Source organism: Trichechus manatus, unplaced genomic scaffold (assembly GCF_000243295.1).
Source record: "Trichechus manatus latirostris isolate Lorelei unplaced genomic scaffold, TriManLat1.0 scaffold00128, whole genome shotgun sequence".
NCBI classification, from domain to species: Eukaryota; Metazoa; Chordata; class Mammalia; order Sirenia; family Trichechidae; genus Trichechus; species Trichechus manatus.
Window position 1 is genome coordinate 7181240 of NW_004444064.1, and position 21380 is coordinate 7202619.

Below are 21380 nucleotides of genomic sequence, written 5' to 3' on the forward strand. Positions count from 1 at the left end.
TTTATCTCTTCATTTGATGTTTTAGGGTTTCAGGATTGTTGTATTCTCTGTTTGGCTTAGTTTTTCGGATCTTTGGTGTGGAGGGACGGCGTGGTGCTTTTGCCTAGAGCGCCATTTTGCCAGAACTCCCTGATCATATATTTTTTAAGGGAATAATTGATGGCTTCTGCTGGAGCTATTCCAGAGTCCTTGAATGTCACAAGTTCGAAGTGGGAAAGAGTCAGTCAAGCTGGTGCCCATAACATGCCTTAGTAAGAGTAACCTGGTTGATAAAACACAAGTGTTTAACAGTTTGGGTAGTGTGACACAGTCACCACACAGGGCTTTTAAAGGGCTGGAGCCCCTTCCCTGCTCCCAGCCTGAGGAGGCCAGACTGAGAGAGGCCTGTGTAAGGTGCCACTTGTGAGGGACGCCCACACCCAGCTTCCCCAAACTACTGGACTAGGGGAGCGAAAACCTCACTCATAATTGTTATATATCAATATATTGTTTGGCAGTGGGAAGTTTCCTGGTATTTTATATTTTTAGCAACAGTTGGTCTACTTCAGAACAACTCAATGGAATTATGTGTCAGTTGAACTTTTGTTTTGTTTTACCAAGAAGCTAAAATGACCAGTTCACTACCAGACACTTGTCAAAGCTGTCCATCCCACACTCCACCCTTTTCCTAGCAGCCTGGTGGTGACTGGAAAGTCAGAGAACTTTCTAGAACTTTCTGTGGCCTTGAAGATTTGTTGACAAAAGTTTGGGCAATCTCTCGGGGATAGAAACTCACTTTTTTGAGAGAAATTGTAGGATTTTCTCGAGGTAGACAACTGGTGTGGGAGAGAGTTGTGTCTGCCTCAGTCCTGGAATGGACTCAGAATGTGTAGTCAGGAAGTGTGAGTGAGCTGTTGGCATGAGGTCTGAGGAGCAGGGAGGAGAATGAGGTAGATGTGCAGAGAGGGGTCCAGGGAAGGCAGGAGGGGTTCTGACCACTGCTTGTCCCTGCGGTGGCCCTGGCTGAGGCTGGTTGCTCTCCAGACCTGGGGTTCCAGTGACAGATACTGTTGTTGTTAGCTGCTGTTGAGTCAACTCCAGCTCATGGTGACCCCGTGCGCAACAGAACAAAACACTGCCCAGTCCTCATCATCTCCATGACTGATTGTGAATAGGACCATTGTGATCCATAGAATGTTCATTGGATGATTTTCGGAAGTAGATCACCAGACCTTTCTTCTTCCTAGTCCCTCTTAGCCTTGAAGCTCCACTGAAACCTGTTCAGCATCATAACCCAAACCCATTGCTGTCAAGTTGATTCTGACTCATAGCAAACCAATAGGACAGAGTAGAACTGCCCCATAGGGCTTCCAAGGAGCGCCTGGTGGATTCAAACTGCGGACCTTTTGGTTAGTAGGCAAACTCTTAACCACTATGCAATCAGGGTTTCCGGTCAGCATCATAGCAACATGTAAACCTCCACTGACAGATGGGTGGTGGCTGTGCATGAAGTGCCTTGGCTGGGAATCAAACCTGACTTTTCCTCATGTAAAGTGAATATTCTACGACTGAACCACCACTGCCTGATGAGCCATATAATCAACCCTTCTTTTCTCCTTCAGCTTGAGTTGGTGTCTGTTACTTGCAACTGAAGAGCCCCAATCAATCCAAATCAATAAAGAGCAGGTGTGGTGCAATGGGTTTCCCTTATGTAGCCTTTCTACCCTGCGTTTGTAATTCTTTCAGAATGACTGGTTGGGTTGGAATCCATCAAATAATTGGTGAGTTTACTATCTGCATAAGCAACTTGCAGGGATTGGTCAGTTTGCTATCTGCATAAGTGGTTTGCAAGGAATGTTTGGTTTATGACCCACCCTGTGGTTGATGTTTATCAGAATTGGCTGGGGAGACCCACCTAGCAGCTCATCTTTTCCTGGGTTAGTTAGGGAGCCTGCCTTGTAATCGACAAGGAGTATGTGGGCTGGCCTATAAAAGCCCTGGAACCTGAGGGCAAAGCTACCCTGGTTGAGAGGAAAGCTGTCCAGTAGTCACCATGAGGAAGACCTGTTCCAGCAGAGAGTTTGTCTGAAGCTGCCCTGATTGATGGGGAATACGGATTCTCTGCTTCGAGGACCTTCCCAGACCTTGCCCTTATACTTGACCCTGAGCTGTATCCTGAGTTTCCTGACGTTTACCCTGAGTTGTACCCCGAATTGTATCCTGTAACTTCTTTGTTGTTACCCTAATAAAACACATAACCATAGGCATAGTCTGTGAGTTCTTTGTGACTTGCAGCAAATTATCAAGCCCACCGGGGAAATAGAGAGTGCCACGTGGAGAAAGGATGGTAAGAGAAATAATGGAGAAGTGGGAAAGCAGAGGTACATTTGACCTCTGCCTCATGGGAACCAGCCTTATGCTGGTTCTGGGTCAGGATGTTCTCCCTACAGCAGGTGTCATGGATGTTGGCTCTGTTATTCCAGACTATTCAATTCTGCTATAGATGGTAAGAAAGCAAATAGGACATGTGAAACTGAAAATATGTTAAGCACAGACGGTGGGTAAACGAGTGGCTTGTGAGGTGTAGATGATGTTCCTAAGATGTGTTAAATGTGGACAGCAAGTCAGTTGGTAACCTGTATGGTGTGTTATAGGATAAAAAGGAAGGAACAAGCAGGAACATTATTATAGATGGAGAAGGATGGAAAGAACAAGTCGTAAGAAACAGATCATGCATCCCTCAATCAACCACCCATTGGTGACCACCATCACAGCCCAATTCAGGCTCCATGTGTGCTCTGCCCAGAAGCTCAAGCTAAAAGCACATGATTGCTCTGTGGATGATAATGAGCTACAGGTGTGGCCTGGCCTACTGCCCCTTGCTGGTTTCCAGTAAAGCGAGAGTGTGTGTTGGCCCCAGGCACCTCCCATCTCCTGACCCTCTTACTCAAACCTTTATTCTGGCCCTTGTAACCTCATCAGTGGGGGTGGCTTATGTTCAGAGAGGGGGACAGGGTATGTTAACATGGCCTAACCCAGGTGTTATGGAATGAATTGTGTCCCCCAAAATATGTGTTGAATTCCTGGCCCTTGTACCTGTGGATGTGATCCAATTTGGAAATAGGGTTTTTCTTTAGTTATGTTAATGAGGTCACACCAGTGTAGGATGGATCCTAAACCTAATCCCTTCTGAGTTATAAAAAGTCCAGAATAGAAAGACACATACATGGGGGAAGACAAATGCCATGTGAGGATCATCTACAAGCAAAGGAACTCCAAGAAACCAACTAATACGCAGGGCTACTGATGAAAAAGGAATCCATATGGCCAAGATCTTGATTTTGACTTTTAACCTCAAATCATGAGAAAATAAATTTCTGTCTTTAAAGCTACCCACTTGTGATATTTGTGCTGTAGCAGCACTAGGTAACTAAGATACTAGGATTCAGGTGTGGGGTCCTTCCATCCACCTGTAGGCTATGCTAAGTGCTAACCTACAGCTTCTCATTCCCCTTGCTTTTCACCCTTATTTCAGATTGATTTAATGAACTGTGGGATCTGAGCACCTTAACCTGGCCTGTGAGCCTTTCTGTTTTACGTCTGATAGTGTACTGGGAGGCTACCACTGCTTCTAGATAATTTTCCACACAATAAGAGGGTTCTGTTCAGAGAATATTGAGCTAAGAACTAGATCAGGAACTAATTCTTTAAGCCAAGGTGTGGGTTAAGAGCATATTTGTAAGGTCATTAGGAAGGATACGTTAGATTAAGAAAACTCCCTTTTCTTTCTTTGTGAGTGTGGGGAGGGGCGGTATGTGGAAATATTCAAAGGTTATAAACCTGTTAAAAAACCCAAACCAAACCCATTGCCATCAAGTCGATTCTGACTCACAGTGAATGTCTTAGTCATCTAGTATTGCTCTAACAGAAATACCATAAGTGGATGGCTTTAACAAAGAGAAATTTATTCTCTCAAGGTCTAGTAGGCTACAAGTCCAAATTCAGGGTGTCAGCTCCAGAGAAAGGCTTCTCTCTCCATCAGCTCTGGAAGAAGGTCCGTCTCATCAGTCTTCCCTTGGTATGGGAGCTTCTCTGCGCAGGAACCTCAGGTCCAAAGGACACACTCTGCTGCTGGCACTGCTTTCTTGGTGGTATGAGTTTCCCATGTGTCTCTGCTCACTTCTCACTTTTATATCTCAAAAGAGATTGGCTTAAGACACTATCTAATCTTGTAGACCTCATCAACATAACAGCTACTAGTCCATCTTATTACATCAAAGTGATAGAGTTTACAACACATAAGGGAATCACATCAGATGATAAAATGGTACACAATCATACAATACTGGGAATCATGACATAACCAAGTTGACAGATATTTTTTGGGGACACAATTCAATCCATGACAGCAACCCTATAGGACGGAGTAGAACTGCCCCATAGAGTTTCCAAGGAGCACTTGGTGGATTCAAACTGCCGACCTTTTGGTTAGCAGCCATGGCTCTTAACCACTACCCCACCAGGGTTTCCTAAACTTGATAGGAAACATCAATTAGTCAGAAAGAGACACATATCTGGCAAATTCAAGCACATATAGCTCACTGGAAGGTATCAGTGATTATAAGGAAAGAAGGAGTCACCAATTTAAAGGTGCAGGCAGAGAGATTATAGTTAGTAACAGAAGAATGAATATTACTATTTTTAAGGTATTTCTCAAGTGTTCTTCTTAGATGTAAGGCCTTGTCTATCTGCATTACACCTGCAAGCAGGCTGGGCCTCAAACTTCCAGGCAGCCATAAGACTGCTAGGAATGAGGCACATACGCCCACTGGCATCAACCATTCCGTTGATGCTGCGTTCATCTGTGATTGAACCAGACACACAAGATACTTATACAGTCTTGGCAAAGTGAAAGCCACTAATATTATTTATAGAAAGCAAACAGTAAAACAATAAAAAAGATTTTCAAAGGGAAGAACTTACCCTTCCCCATATTACCCATGTCCATTCTTATGTTGCCGGGCCAACACTCTGTGATTCAGGTCAGATGCTGTCTTCAGGTCACTGCTGCCTGTGACTACCACCATGACATTCGGTAAGCCTGCATGGCTCCTGAAGCTTCCTCTCTGCCACCGAGCCTTGCTGGACCTTACCTCACCAGCGGGGAGACCCCTGCACAGTATCTCCAGAGCCTCTGCCAACTGGGCCTCTCTGGGCCTCTGCCACTGTCTCCTGCCATGCCGCCCAGGCCTGCATGATTCTCTTGCTGCCATGTGACCTGGACCCATGCTGCCCAAGTGCTCATGTGGCTCCCACTGTGCTGCCCAGGAGATGAGGTATGTTGCACAGAACACACTCAGGCTTCTGCAGGTGTTACAGCTCTTTAGCATCAGGCAAGTCCTGCATGGAGGCACTCCACCAGCAACCTCCTACATGGAGGCACCCGGTTCTCTCTAAGCGAGCCAACAAGTCCACTGCAGCCATCTCTCTCTCTCCATGGGCCAAACAGGCAACTGTCTTTTCATCTTTATTTTCTGAGTCTAGGAGATTCTCAGCACAGGGATCCCATTTCCAAAGGATGCCTTCTACTCCAGATTCTTCTTGATGATAGTGAGGTCTCCTGAAACCTCTGTGGGATTGGCCTTTATATAAGTCTAGCAGGATGGCAAAATAGACCAATTCCATAGAGACCACAAGGGGCTCAATCCAATTGGGTGGATTTTCAAGCCACTATTTGCGTAGTAAATCTATCAACCCTGTAGACGGACTGCAAGGGGCTCAATCCTATTAGGTGGATTTTCAAGCCACTATTTGCATAGCAAAACTGATCAATCCCCTAGCTGGACTGCTAGGGGCTCTATTATGTGGCTTTTCAACTCACTATTTGCATAGTTAATTGACCCATCTCTTTGCAAGCTTGTGGCCCAGCCAGTCGTTCTATGGGAGTTATAAGACCATGGCTAGAAAGGCCATATAAAAGCGATTCATTGCACTGCATCGGATCTTAACATTGTCCTTAGGCTGGATATTTTTGGGTAGCAAAATATTTGTTGTTGTTGTTGCTGCTAGGTACCATTGAGTTGATTTCAACTCATAGCGACCCTATGTATAACAGAACAAAATGCTGCCCAGTCCTGTGCCATCCTCACAATCGTTGCTATGCTTGAGCCCATTGTTGCAGCCACAGTATCAATCCATCTCATTGACGGTCTTCCTCTTTTTTGCTGACCCTGTCATTCTCCAGGGACTGGTCCCTCCTGATAACATGTCCAAGGTAAGTGAGATGAAGTCTCATCATCCTTGCTTCTAAGGAGCATTCTGGCTGTACCTTTTCCAACACATATTTGTTCATTCTTCTGGCTGTCCATGGTATATTCAATATTCTTTGCCAACATCATAATTCAAATGCATCAGTTCCTCTTCAGTCTTCCTTATTCATTGTCCAGCTTTTGCATGCATATGAGGCAATTGAAAATACCATGGCTTGGGTCAGGCAAAACTTAGTCCTCAAATCACTCATTCCTACATACATAGGTGGTACAATGAGGCTGGGTGAACCTAATCAATAGAGAACAACTATTCTAAAGGCAAACACTGACAGATTTTCCACATATAACCAGGTCTAGTTTATTTGTTTCAAGAACTGTGAAGGGTCTGAGATATTATCCTGCTTGCAAACTCACAAACTGGCCTGCTACAGTTTCATAGGTGCTGGCCAAAGAAATGAAACTCTTGGGTCAGAGATAAATTACTTTTTATTTTATTGTGTTGTAGGTGAAAGTTTACAGCGCAAATTAATTTGTTACTGAAACTTTTATACACAAATTGTTTTGTGACATTGGTTGCATTCCCTGCAATGTGTCAACACTCTCCCTCTTTCCTTTCCACCCCAGGTTCTCTGTGTCCATTCGTCCAGTTTTCCTGTCACTTCCTGCCTTCTTGTCTTTGCTTTTGGGCAGGTGTTTTCTATTTGGTCTCGCATACTTGGCTTAACTAAGAAGCACATTACTCACGCGTGTTATAGTTTGTTTTGTAGGCCTGTCTAATCTTTGGCTGAAAGGTGGACTCTGGGAATGACTTCAGTTCTCAGTTAGCAGGGTGTCCAGGGGCCATAGTCTCGGGGATTCCTCCAGTCTCTGTCAGACCAGTAAGTCTGGTCTTTTTTTGTGAATTTGAATTTTGTTCTACATTTTTCTCCTGCTCTGTCCAAAGCCCTCTAAAGATAAATTACTTTATTACTCATGGTATAGGAAGCAGCAATGGGCATCAGCATGTTTGTGTCAATTCCCATTGTCCTTAATCCCCCCCAGGATGACACGGATGGGCTCAGATGGATGCCTGTATACCCAGTAGGATGCATTACAGGGCAGGGACCCTGACCTTAAGAACCAAATCCTTTATATAAGGCATAAAAAATTTTTGCTTCTCTTTGCTTCAGGGGGAGAAAACGTGTCTGTCTTCCAAGGTTCCCTATACAAACATCCTTGAAAATATAATCCAGAAGACAGGACTGTTTAGATCACCTGCTAGTCACCCTGCTGATGACGGAAGGATTCTTACCTTAGGGTTATGGGATGGCTGAAGATATGACACCTAACACTGGTCAGATGAGATCTACAGCAGTTTATTAGTTACATATATTGCAGCCCAGGGGGACACCACACACCATGGGGGGGGGCCACATGGGGACTGCACTCAGGAACAGAGTGAAAAAGCAGGGCTGTGGAAGGCAGACTTTGTAGTATCAAGGGGTTGGGTGTCCCCCAGTTCCCGAGGGAGGATGTGATTGGCTTGTTTGAATAATTTTGTGGGTTGGCAGGGATAAGCATTCAAGGATAAGCAGGCACTGTGCCTGTTTTTTTGATTAGGAGGGTTGTTTGGCTAGGGGATCTTATCTGTAGGAACAGAGCAGGGAGGGGAGCTTGTGGTTAGATTATTGGAGGACCTCCTGATTTCAGCAGGTGTCAGGGCAGCACATTATACTGAACCTCAGTATTAGGTTTTACACCACAAGGACAGCGCCTCATTCACAAGACACGTAGAAACCTAAGAGTCTCATGGAGAATTGTCAGTACACCAAATATATCAATTTCAACACCAGGTTATATAGAGGGGAAAAAAAGTATTAATGTTTATTTCTATAACATTTCACTTATAAATAAAATAAAATATATTTCCCCTGTCTTCATCTTTTTTTTTCCTTCTGAATTCAGTTTTAGACAGTTTTAAGACCACAATACAGGAACAGGCAAACTTTTTCTGACAGGGTGAGATAGTAATTATTTTACACTTTGTGGGCCATGTAATCTCTCTCGCAAGTAATCAAATCTGCAATTGTAGCTTGAAAGCAGCCATAGATAATGTGTAAATGAATGTGCATGGCGGTGTTCCAATAATGCTTTATTTAAAAAACATGTGACCAGACCACAGGACATAGTTTGCCAAGCCTTACTGTAAGATATCATTCTTTCCCTGACATATGGAACCTAAATAGTTTAAATATTTTTAAGTTTTTTTTAATTAATGCACTTTATCATTTTTTAAAATGTTATTGTGCTTTAGATGAAAGTTTACAGTGCAGATTAGTTTCTCAAATATTTATACACAAGCTGTTTTGTGATATTGGTTGCAATCGTCACAATGTGTCAGCACTCTCCTCCTTTCCGTTTACATCCTGGGTTCCCTGTGTCCATTCTCCAGTTTTCCTGTCCCTTCCTGCCACCTCATCTTTGCTTTTGGGCAGGTGTTGCCCATTTGGTCTCTTAAAGTTGATTGAACTAAGAAGCATATTCCTCACATGTGTTATTGTTTGTTTTATAGGCCTGTCTATCTTTGACTGAAAGGTGGACTTCGGGAGTGGTTTCCGTTCTGAGTTAGCAGGGTGTGCTGGTGTCATAGTCTCACGGGTTCCTCCAGTCTCTATCAGACCAGTAAGTCTGGTCTTTTTTTGTGAATTTGAATTTTGTTCTACATTTTTCTCCCGCTCTGTCTGGGACGCTCTATTTACTTTTAAGTTTTAAAACTGGCCAGATCACTGCTTGTTTCAGCACGATGTCAAATAAAACAGAACAAAACAGCCACTCAGATGCCAAAGAGACATTTAAATGAAATTTAAAGCTTGACTAAAGTCTCTTAAAACAGTGCAAAGAGAAATTCCATTGCACAGCACATTCGAAAATGTCCTAAAATTTATGTCTGCCCAACTATATACCTGGTATATACCTCATGAACCAAAAAACCAAAACCAAGCCTGTTGACATGGAGTCAATTATGACTCATAACGACCCTATAGGACAGAGTAGAACTGCCTCATAGGGTTTCCAAGGAGCAGCTGGTAGATAGCTCATGAAGACATTTCTAATTTTCATTCCCTCCCAAACTCTGTGTCAAAATTCTCATCTACATTGGTTCATTTATTTATTCCCTCTCTTAGCTTTGACCAAGCTCTTTGTTATATAAGTACATTTATCCTTGGGCTTTGTTGTTGTTGGGTGCTGTTGAATCAATGTTTCAACTCATAGCAACCCCATGTGACAGAATAGAACTGCCCCATAATGTTTCCTAATCTACAGAAGCAGATCGCCAGGTCTTTCTTCTCCAGAGCCATTGGGTGGATTTGAACTGCCAACCTTTGGGTTAGCAACTAAACACTTAACTGTTGCACCACCAGGGCTCCTTTTTAAAACCCTGGGCTTTAAAATTGTTTATTCTTTACTCACTATATAGATCAGTGCAACAAAGCTCAGGAGCATGAAAGGCTGGAGGGGAAATTGAATATGTATGTTGTTCAGCCCTTCTCGTCTACATTTAGGGACTTTAAGGGAGGAAATTTTGATAATAAAACCACTTTTTCCCATGTTAGTGGTATAAAAATGAGATATTATCATACTTAGATTTTAGGAGACTTGGGGAACCTTGGAGAGCATTTAGTAAGTCCTCTCTCTCCCTCCCCTTTTATAGATGATGAAACTAATCAGGTAAGAGGTTTGCCTTATTCGCGCATATCCATATCTAGATATTATTTTATGAATTTCAGAAGGTAATTTGGGTAATAGGCAGTACTAGGTGGGTGTCATGCATTGAATTATGGCCCCCAAAAAATGTGTGCATCAATTTGGCTGGGTCATGATTCTCAGTATTGTATGATTGTGTGCCATTTTGTAATCTGATGTGATTTCCTTATGTGTTGTAAACTCTATCACTGTGATGTAATAAGATGGATTAGTGACAGTTATACTGATGAAGTATACAAGATTGGATAGTGTCTTAAGCCAATCTCTTTTGAGATATAAAAGACAGATGTGAGCAGAGACACATGGGAATCTCATACCACCAAGAAAGCAGTGCCAGAAGCAGAGCGCATCCTTTGGACCTGAGGTTCCTGTGCTGAGACGCTCCCAGACCAAGGGAAGATGGATGCATCACAAGGACCTTCCTCCAGAGCCGACAGAAAAAGCATTCCCTTGGAGCTGACGCCCTGAATTTGGACTTGTAGCCTACTGTGAGAGAATAAACTTCTCTTTGTTAAAGCCATCCACTTGTGGTATTTCTTTTATAGCAGCACTAGATGACTAAGACAGTGGGGAATTCTTAATCCCCCGAATTTCTGTGATGCTGGTACCTACTTCTCCACTCAATTCTCTCTCATTAAGAGTCTGGTATGTGCCAGACACTGGGATAGGTTCCAGGGCTGAAAAATGAATGAGACACAGATTTGGCCCTGGATCTTCACCCCACACTTACTTGCTGTGTTATTTGGGCAACTATGTCACCTATCTAGGCTCTAAAATGGGGATGATAAATTTAGCCCCTTCTTTGGATTATCGTAAGGATTAAAAAGCAGATAGCATGTAAAACCTTTAGAATATTGCCTGGCACAAAGTAATCCTACGATAAGTGTTAGCTGTTATTGTCAGTATAATTAACAAAAGAGCCAGAAAAGTAAAAATTTTTATAGTGTGGTGTGTTAAGTGTTATGATTCAGATTAAAAAAGATTGCTGTGGGGGAAAGGATGAAGGACATCTAACTTCATTCTGGGGGAAGTAAGGGGAGGCTTATTGGAAGAAGTGATTCCTGAATTAAGATCTGGAGGATGAACAGCAAGACAAAGAGTGAAGAAAGGGCATTACGGAGAAATGAGGACACAAGAGCAAAGGCTCACAGACCAGAGTGTGTTTAGGGAAGTGCAAGCTGCTTATATTATGAGGAGAACCTAGCAATAAAATACAGTAAAGAAGTATGTAGGGTCCAGTTCATAAAGGAGCTTGCTTTTCATTCTCAAGAGTTTGGTCTTTACCCTACAGTCTGTGAGGAGCCAGAAAGTGGCAGTGGGATGACACTGATAGATTTTAATTTTATAAAGATAATTATGGCACCAGATTATTGTCTGGATGGAGAAAAAACTGTTGATAGCTGAGGGACCAGTGAGGAGGCAATTGTAGTAAACCAAGTGAGAAATAATGAGAACTAGACCCTAGCGGCACAGTGGTTAAGAGCTCAGCTGCTAACCAAAAGGTCAGCAGTTCAAATCTACAGCCACTCCTTGGAAACCCTATGGGGCAGTTCAACTCTGTCCCATAGGGTCGTTATGAGATGGAATTGACCTGACAGCAAAAGGTTCAGTTTTTAGACTGGGTTGTAACCTTAAACACTTACAGAGGCCAAGCAGATGTCATAACTGAGTAAATCCAGATAGGTGGGAATTGTGACAACTTGGAGTACTTGCCCTATATTAGGGGCTGTCATAACTTCAACTTGAAGAAATTCCTTTAAAATTCCTTGAAGAACAGGCATGTCAATGACAGATTCTCTCAGCTTTTGTTAAGCTAAAAAGTATTTTGTCTTCATTTTTGGATGTTATTTTCACTGAGTACAGAATTATGAAATTATGACTTGAAAAGCTTTTTTTTTCCCCTTAAGCACTTTAAAGATGTCGTTCCATTGCCTTCTGGTTTGGATTGTCTCAGATGAGAAGTCAGCTGTTATTGTTGTTCTCTTGTAAGCACTGTGTCTTTTTCTCCAGCTGCTTTTAAGAATTGATTTTTAACAATTGATCATATACTTCGGTGTGGTTTTCTTTGTATTTCTAGTGTGGAGTTTGTTAAACTCCTAGATTCTGTGGGTTTATATATTTTTTTTATCAAGTTTAAAGAAAAAATTTGACCATATATCTTCATACACTTTTTTCTTGTGCAACCTATCTCTTCTCTACTACTGGTACACCAATTATGTGTACTATAAACTGCTTGGTATTGTCTGACAGGTCATTAATGCTCTGCTCATTTTTTTCAGCTCCTTTCCTCTCTATTTTCCAGTTTGAGTAGTTTATGTTGTCCTGCTTTAGGTAAACTGGTCATTTATTTTGCAGTATCTAATGATCAGTATCTATCCTAAAGCTTATCCATTGAATTTTTCATATCAGATATTTTATTTTTTATTCCTAGAATATTCACTTAGTTCACTTTTAGAATTTCCATTTCTCTATTGAGATGCTTTGTTACCTCATTATATTTGTGTTTTTCTTTAAATCTTTGAACATATTTACAATAGCTTTTTACAAGTCTTTATCTGCTAATTCCATAGTCTTTTATTTCTGGGTCTGTTTCTATAAAAATATTGACCTTTTTCCTACTGATTATGGGTCATGGTTTCCTGCTCTTCACATGTTTAGGAACTTTTGATTTTGTGTTAGACATTGTGTATGCTATGTTGTTTTGTGTCTAGATTTTGTCATCTTCTTTAACAAAGTGTTGGGTTTTGTTCTGTCTGGCAGTTAATTTACTTGCAGATTAGCTTGAATCTTTCAAGGCAGGTTTTGTTAGGGTAAGTCTAGAGCAGCACTTTCATCTAGCAGTAGATTTGTCCTACTCTTATGGCATGGCCTTTCTGTACCTCTATTGAATACCTGAGGTGATCAGCAATTTTTGCCACTCAAGTCAGACTCAAATATCTCCCAGCTGAGAACGCCAGTAGTTATTCAGTTTACATCTCCTCAGAGGTTGTCTTTACCACATAGTTGTTCTTTGCCTGGCCTTGTGTGCATGGGCAGCTAAGGATTTGGCCAAAAACTCAAGGAGACCCCCATTCAGATTTATGGAGCTTCCTTTTCTTTGGTAGCCTACCCTTCATCTGCCTCAGTAGCTCCCAATTACATCTCTGTCTCCTCACCTCAGAGACTGCTGTGTTCTGTTTGGGCTTCCTCCTGTCTGTGTTGTAGTCCAGAAAGTGCCTCCAGAAAACAAGGCAATAATGGGGTTCACCCCGTTATTTCCTTTCTCTCAGGGATCACAGTTTGATACAGCCTATTGTTTATATATTTTGTCCAGTTTTAGAGTTATTTTTAATGGGAATGCTAGTCTGGTACAAGTTACTCCACTAGTCAGAAGTGGAAGCCCACATGGGTGATATTTGAAGACTCCCCTTTTGTTAGCTTCTGTTTTCTATGTGATCTGGTAGACAACGTCATCCCCAGAGTGTGCAAAATGAAAGTTTGAAGGAAGTGGAGAAGGCTAGACATGAAGAAGAATCAAGCTACACTGAGTGCCCAGAAAGGTCTGAAGCAATGGATTTACAGTGGCAGCAATCAGTGGCATACACTAGCTGAGCTCAGCAGACAGGGCAGGCTTGTAGACAGAAAACTAATCGTGTGTACCTGGTGGTGTAAAGAGTGGGTAAGAGAGTGAGTGAAGTGGGGTCCATGGAAATCGGGATGGAGAAGGAAGGAAACAGGAAAGAATAGACAGGATGGTGGTCCCAGAGTGAAAACAGAGAGGTTGGGGATTAGAGGGTTTTAGGATTTAGAGAACAAGTGTGGTGGGAGTTAAAGAGAGAGTCTTAGAACCTTAGAACATCCTGAACAGAAAAGACATTTGCATCTTACCTTTCAGAGGTAGAGCACAAGTTCTGGATTACAAACAGGCTCTGAGTGTGGTCATGGGACAGGTGGCAGAAATAAAGTAGGGGTGGAGAGGTGAGGAGGAGATAAAAATATGAGCGACCAGGAATTTTGATGAGAAGTCCACTGAAATGCTGAAACTGCCTAGGATGTTGATAAGTCTCAGTGTGACAAGGAATACAGAGAACTGGGTACTAAAATACTTAACAAAGGGGACAGACTGACTGAGGTCAGTAGGTGATGGTAGGGTTGGGCATTCGGAGGGCTATAATTCAAAGCCTGGGTTTTTAAGGAGCATGGTTTTTAAATGAGATGGAGACATGAGGCTCAAAGTCAATGCCCAGCCCCTCAGCCTGAGCCCATGTGGTGAGAGCATGGCCACCAACTACAACTGTAGAAGTCATGTTGTGTCTACCAGCTCTCCAATCAAGTAGGATACCCCTCATGTTGTAGACATCACGTTTATTATAATCTCCAAACAGGTGGAAGTAACTTGTCTTGAAGAAAATGTGCCTTTTTCTAATGTCCACAGAAGCACTGTATGGGCTGGAGGTGGTCCTGGGTAAGGACCTGCATCCTCCACCTGAGATAGGAAGCATCTCAGGTAAGATGTAAGCTTCTCTTAGGGCCAGGAGGGGGCAAGAGGCCTAAGTGCTTGAGGATGATAAGGGGTTTCTTTGCCATGGATCAGGCTGATTCAGCAGAAATGCTGAAAGGTTCAGATGGGGCTGGTGGTGGGAAGTTGGGTCAAGGAAGGGGAAGCATAGATGATACTGGGGATGAGAATATAGGAGATAATGGATAAATCAGAGCACTTATGTCTTGGTGGTGACTAAGGTAAGAGGGATGTGGGATGGGGAAATTTACCTTTCCAAGGTTTTCAAAAGAGTGAGTCCCAGTGGTCAATTGGTGGGTGAATGGTCAGGGATCTGGTCTGGTATTGCTCAGGCTGAACTTGGAAGAAGCCTTGGAGGACAGAGGTCAGCTGTCTCGACTCTGAGGACAGCGCCTGCTCTTGGGTCAAGGTTTTTAGATTCCATAAATCTGTGGGTCACTGGCTGCTCAATCTATGGTTTACAGATTGCCAACCTCCTGTTAATTTCTTGTGTGGTGGAGAATTTAGAACCTCCTTCCGTCCCTAACACATCTCCCTCTTTTTTCTCTTGGTTTTCTCTCTTATCCCTCATACATCATACCCATATATCACACCCCTGGCAGATCTTTGTCCCCAGTGCCATCTTGTAGGACACGTGCAGAATTCCCTCATGTGCAGCCACCACCCATGTATCAGTGGAGGCTTGAGTATTGCTATGATGCTAAAAAGTTTTCAGTTGCGCTTCCAGACTAAGACTAGGAAGAAAGGTCTGGTGATCTACATCTGAAAATCAGCCAGTGAAAACTCTATGGATCATAAAAGTTCAATCCACAACTGATTGTGGGGATGGAGCAGGACCAGGACCTAGTGTTTCATCTTATTGTGCGTGGGGTTGCCACAAGTCAGGGACAATTTGATGGCAGCTAACAATAACAACCACGACAGAGTTCCCATGGAGGAAACACAATGAACTTCAGAGGTTTGCTGAAAATGAACTTGTTATTACTAACCACTCATCTTGGCCTCTCCTCTTACATAGTCAGCCTCATCTCCATGGAGAGAAGCCTCTGCTCCTGAAGATGGAGATGAGGGCATTCAGACAAGGGTTGACAGCACGGAGCCTGGGAAAGGTGTCTAACTGTGGGGCCCTGGATGGGTTTCCTGGGGTCCTTGAAGGTTCTCCCGTTCCTTGGGGACGGATCTTCTATATATCAGCAACAGGCCCATCAATTTTCTCCAACAGCGTTGGCCACAACAATTTTTAAGATTCCAGTGGCTGCGTGCACTTTATCAGAAGAAATGCACGGTTTATCCTCTGCTGGGTGTGAGCCTGTGTGTGTCCTTACTCTGCCCAGGGCCGGAAGTGCACATGTCCAGCTTTCCACGTCGGCAACCTGGCTGTTAGCCTGGCATGACCCGCCTTTCTGCCCAGGGCAGGGGAGGCCTCAGTGGCAGCAGGGGGCCTGGCTCCTTGGCCAGACGCCTAGCCTCCTCACCTACACTCTCAAATCCCTTTCCCAACAAAGGTCCAAAGTGTGGCGCCACAGGGAAGAGCAGAAAGGTTATCTGTGCATGTTGAGCAAACAGAGAGGAGATTATAAAACGCCCTGAGGCATGTGGACTGTACATTCTGTAGGCAGCTCCTGGAAGAAACATTTGTACCTACGACATGGGACCTCGAGGTTCTGGGCTCTTGGTGGCCCTTCTCGTCCTGGGGCTGTGTGCCATGGCAGCCAGTGAGAAGCCCTGTAAGTGAACACCCCAAAAGTAACCCACTGCGGCTTAGTTTCGTCATCTGTGAAATGGAGCGCTTCAGGCTCGGTGAGCCTGGAACCCCCACGATGCCCCTGGGACATAGGGGTTGTAAGTCTTTGCTTTCAGTAGTGCCTCTCTCTCCCTCAGTGGATCTCTTATTCTACAGGGTTTCTTTTATGTTTCTCTTAAGGGAAAAAAGGGTGTAGGGTAAGTTAATTCAAGAGGGGAAGCAGCTGAAATGATTTTGTGATGCTCTGGTGGCATAGATCAGTCTCCTGCGTATGCACACACTCGCTTTCCCATCACTCAGGCAGGACAGCAGGGGCTACAGGAGACCGCTAAGAAGGGTCTCCGTCCAGGGAAAGGTCTGGATAACCGCGGGTGTGGTGGCCAGGTGGGGAGTGGGCTGGGTCAGGAGGGCCGCCTCACTGAGGGCTCCTCTGAGTCCCACCTGCTCATCTCTTGCTTCTCCTGGGTCCTTTGTTCATGCTTGTTTCCTTTTTAACTCATAAAAACAGTTTCAGCAAAACCTTGTTAGCGCCTCAGAAAAGAATTGCGTAGTTCAAATATGGGCAAGACAAGACTCTGGGTTTTTCAGTGAAGGTGTCCCCGAAAGCCCCATGAGCCAGGCCGGAGCGTGCACCTGCCGCTGGGGTTGGCTGATGAGGCTTCTTCCCCAGCCGCTTGCCGCTGCTCAAAGATTAACCCCGAGAAGAGGGAGAACTGTGGCTTCCCTGGCATTACCAGCGACCAGTGCTTCAAATCCGGGTGCTGTTTCGACTCCAGCATCTACGGCGTCCCTTGGTGTTTCACCCCGCTTCCAGTGGAAGGTAATCAAGGACCCTCCTCCAGGGGCTGTGTCCACAGCAGCAGGGCCAGCTCTGCCATACCCTCCATCCACCAATGCTTGTGCCCACCCAGCCTTAGTCCAGCCCTGGCCCAGGCCAAAAGGGAAGGGACATTCGCCAACCCACCACAGTGTCCACCCTTGCAGATGCTTTGCCAGCTGTGTGCCCTTCTGGCAAACAGTCATTCAAACCATACGGTTGACTTTATTTGAAGAACCAAAAACACTCAGCTCCCTTCTAGCTCTGAAAGTATGACATCTGAAGAAGCTTGTAAGGTAAATGTAACCAGTTACTATAATTTTAAGGGTATAGGTGCTAACAGAGCTCAACTGTTAGGAAATTAAGCTCAGAATTCTAGGATTATCTTTTGGGAGTGAGTTTTACGCCAGTTCATATTATTAAAATACCAAGTCATTCACTCGAAGGTGTGCACAAAAGAAGGTTACCCTGGAGGAGCATCCCCGTGGGGATGGAGCCCGGCGCCGCCTGGCCTGTCATCCACCCTCACAGGAAGGGTTTTGTTCCCCAGGACTGTCAGCCAGGGGCTCATTTGGCTCTGGAAGTGAAACAAGACAGATAGCTGATTGTTACCAAGGGCTCCCGCCCCAGTGAAAGTATTGCTGTGGTATCCACAGCTTGACCAAACGCTTTACATCCTCAAAAGGCGCTCATAAACCTTTTGTTGTCTTGGTACAGCTGACCATCCCCATCCTACAGAGGGGTATATTGAGTCTGGAGCCCTGGTGGTGCAGTGGTTCAGAGCTCAGCTGCTAACCAAAAGGTCAGCAGTTCAAATCCATGAGCTGCTGCTTGGATACCCTATGGGGAAGTTCTACTCTGTCCTATAGGGTCACTATAAGTCTGCATTGACTCCATGGTAATGGATTTGGTTTTGCTTTATACTGAGTTCACAGAGGCAAAATAATTTTCCCAAGGCCCCAGTCCTCCACCTTCTGATTTTGGCTGCCACCTCAGGCTGGTTCATATGGGCGGAGAGGACAGAGCCAGCCCTGCCCTGGCTCTGATGCTTGAAAGAAACGAAAGCAGAACAAAATAACAGTTGCTGTCGAGACAATTCTGGCTCATGGTGACCCTATGTGTGTCAGAGTAGAACCGTGTGCCATATGGTTTTCAATGGCTGATGTTTTAAAAAAGTAGATCATCAAACCTTTCTTCCAAGGCACCTCTGGGCGGACTCAAACCACCAACCTCTGGTTAGCAGCCTATCGTGTTAACCATTTGCACCAGCCAGGGACTCGAACACTTAAATAACCCCTGGGTTTTACAGTCCCAGAAGTCACGGTCCCTTAGGTGCCTCAGATACACTGAGGCTGTAAATCCAATGTTATTCCTAGCTGGAGTATAGGAAAGGCAGTTTCTCGTCAGCTGCTGGCTTAATTGAGTCTCTGTGTTGTCCCTCCCTCGACTCTGGTAACCCATGAGCAGAAGCGGAGCAGTGTGTCATGGAAGTGGCAGAACGCAAGAACTGCGGGTACCCCGCCATCAGCCCGGAAGACTGTGCCTCCCGAAATTGCTGCTTTTCCGACACCATCCCTAATGTGCCTTGGTGTTTCTACCCTCTGTCTGTGGAAGGTAACACAGCTGTAGGACTCACCCCACTACCTCATTCCTCGGGGTCCGTGGGAACTGGGGAGGTGGGAGTCACTGCCTAAATGCCGTCCCGGGCCAGGCCAGTGACTCCAGTAGGTGGCCGTTTCAGGAAAACATGTACAACTATAAGCACAGTACTGATGGACAAGCCTGCCTTCATCGTGAACCAGCTCTGAAGGCAATTCCGAACGTTCTCGACAGTGACGGCCCCTTTTCATTAAGCTTAGAGCCTCCAGGATTCTGGCTGTATGGTTTATGATGGCTGGAAAAATAACATTTTCATTTTCGGCAATGCCCCTAGGTCTCCGCCCAGTGTGGAGGGTTGCCTACATTATGGTGATTCAGTCACCAATTATAGATGCTACTGAGTGCCAGACGCTGGGCTAGGTACCAAGGAGGAGGCCTAGAATAGAGCGGGTATGGTCCCTTTTCGTGGGGACCTCACCCTTCTCTCATGAGTGACCACATGAGACAGATTCTGCCCACAACATCCTGCTGCAATGTCAGCTCCAGGGGGGTCCAGTCTGAGACGTGAATTTTGCCCACCAGTTGCAATGTATCTCCTTCCAATGAGTTTGGAAGACAAAAATACGCAGCCTACTCAAAAAATGAGACGAGAATGTATTGATCTTTTAGGATGTCAAAGTACTCCAAAGAGTACAACCTTTAATTTTAAGAAATTTCCAAATATACCTAAGGGTCCACTTGGAAGTTTTCTAATAGTTTGGGCAGAATGGACCCCACAGATGACAATCTTGCTCTGGAGGATTTTGTTCCTTCCCTTGACCCCTGTGGGAGGGGAGCTCCTCTCTTCAGCAGAAAACTGCTGGACAAAATTTCCTGTTACTGAGTAAATGCACCCAAGCTTCCTAGCTTACGTTCCCTCGTTCCCTCGATGCTTTCATTGACCATGTTGTATTTTAAATTTCTAGACTGCAGTTAATAAGAAGTGCTGGCCTCAGAGAATGGACCTGGCTCACTGAATGTTCTAAAAAAAAAAAAAAGAAGTTTCACTATCTCATCAGCTTCACATTTCAAGTCTCATAAATTACTGAGTTTTCCTTACATCCTTTGTATTCTCCTCAATGGGTTAACATATAACTTCTTCAAGTAAAGAAAACCCTTAAAATCTGTTCAATTTCTTTTTGGCTTCATTGACACAGCAGTGGTGATAGCGTGTGTGTATGAGTGTGTGTGTGTGTAAGAGTGTGTGTGTGTGTGCACGTGTGAACGCGTATGTGTGTGTGGTTTTAACCGTTTTTAATTTGCTGTGAAAGCAACCTATTCATCAAATACATATAGGGTATTTTAGCAGCAATAGAGTAGTCCACGTAAGTGGATTTCACAATCCATGATCATCTTATAACTCCCCATCCATTAAACCCGTTGCCGTCGAGTTGATTCCAACTCACAGCGCCCCCATAAGGACAGAGTAAAACTGCCCCATAGTGTTTCCAAGGCTGTCATTTTTGCGTAAAAGGCTGCCACATCTTTCTCCTACACAGTGGCCTTCAGTTAACAGCCACACACTTAACCACTGTGCCACCAGGGCTCCCATAACTCCCCAGACCCAATCATTTTTATAAAAGTTAAAATGATTTTAGCCCTAAAAAACTCAGAGTAACATATCATTTCAGATGGCAAATACATGATCCCTTCACGTTTACAAAATGTGTCACAGACGACTTGCTTTTGAAATGAGGGCAAGGAAGCAGGTCATCTCCTCCCCTGAGCAGACACTGTCCCTATTCTTGATGTGAGTAGAGGGGGCCCTCCCAACTCTGAGCGTCCATGTTTCTCCCCTCGACCAGAGAGCAGCTTCAACAACACGCTCGATTTGGAGGATGATTTAAAGAGCCATGGAGAGCATGTCACGCAGGCTGCAGCCTTGCACGCAATCACTATTGCACTGAAGGCATTTCATGTGTCTGCTCTAAAGGGGCCTGACACTATTCAGCTCAATGGGCGGGAGTAGGGGGCAGATGGCACCATGTCAGTCTTTCTGTAGCTTCCCCTCCTCCCTGACACCTCACACAGCCCAGCCAACTGGCTCACCAAATACGTCACCCAGTGGTCTACCCCTGTTCAACAAATATTCTGACAAAATCAATTTTATAATTTATTTTGGTTTCAGAAAAGATTCATGAACCAACAGTGGAGATGTGCTATGATGGACAGAGAAAAAGTGAGAGTTTTTATAAGAGATAAAAGGTAGAGAGAGACAGAACAAAACACCTTTCATGTATTTTGACAGGTCTTTCGGTCATACAAGAGCAGGATCTATGGAACGCCCAAACATTTAAACTTGTCTGTTCAAAAATCTGTTTAATGTGGCAACTAAAATTTCTGAGTGAACAAGCAAACATGCAAACAGAAACATTGTGAATGATAATGAGGTCAAAAAGAGCTAGAAATTTCAAATTTGGTTGAGGCGGGCAAGGTGGATCTATCAAAGGCTCTTTAATTCTCTAAGTCTCTCAAAGAGCCTTTTTTAACTCCAGCAAGTCTGGAGAATAAAATAGAAATTCACAACACGCCTGTCACGCTGGGAAATCCAAGGTTGCTGTCTTCCAGGGTGGGGTTGTGATCAGTGACATCGACTTTGCATTGGAAGACGGGAGATGTAAACAGTGTTTCTTCAAGGGATGGAGGTGGGTCCATGTTACTTTTCTGGTTGCAATTACACTTCAGATTCTC

The 21380-nt window shown here is 44.3% G+C and overlaps 1 protein-coding gene across 1 annotated transcript in view; it reads left to right on the forward strand.

Annotated features, from left to right (window-relative positions):
• Positions 1-20658, forward strand: part of LOC101348634 (putative gastrointestinal growth factor xP4) — a 32019-nt gene extending 11361 nt beyond the window's left edge. Inside the window, exons 3-7 of the mRNA XM_004384870.2 lie at positions 9940-9956; positions 16106-16217; positions 16905-17054; positions 18519-18665; positions 20495-20658. Coding sequence (XP_004384927.2) covers positions 9940-9956; positions 16106-16217; positions 16905-17054; positions 18519-18665; positions 20495-20658 — 590 coding nt within the window. The remainder of the gene's footprint in view (positions 1-9939; positions 9957-16105; positions 16218-16904; positions 17055-18518; positions 18666-20494) is intronic.
• Positions 20659-21380: the final 722 nt, after the last annotated feature.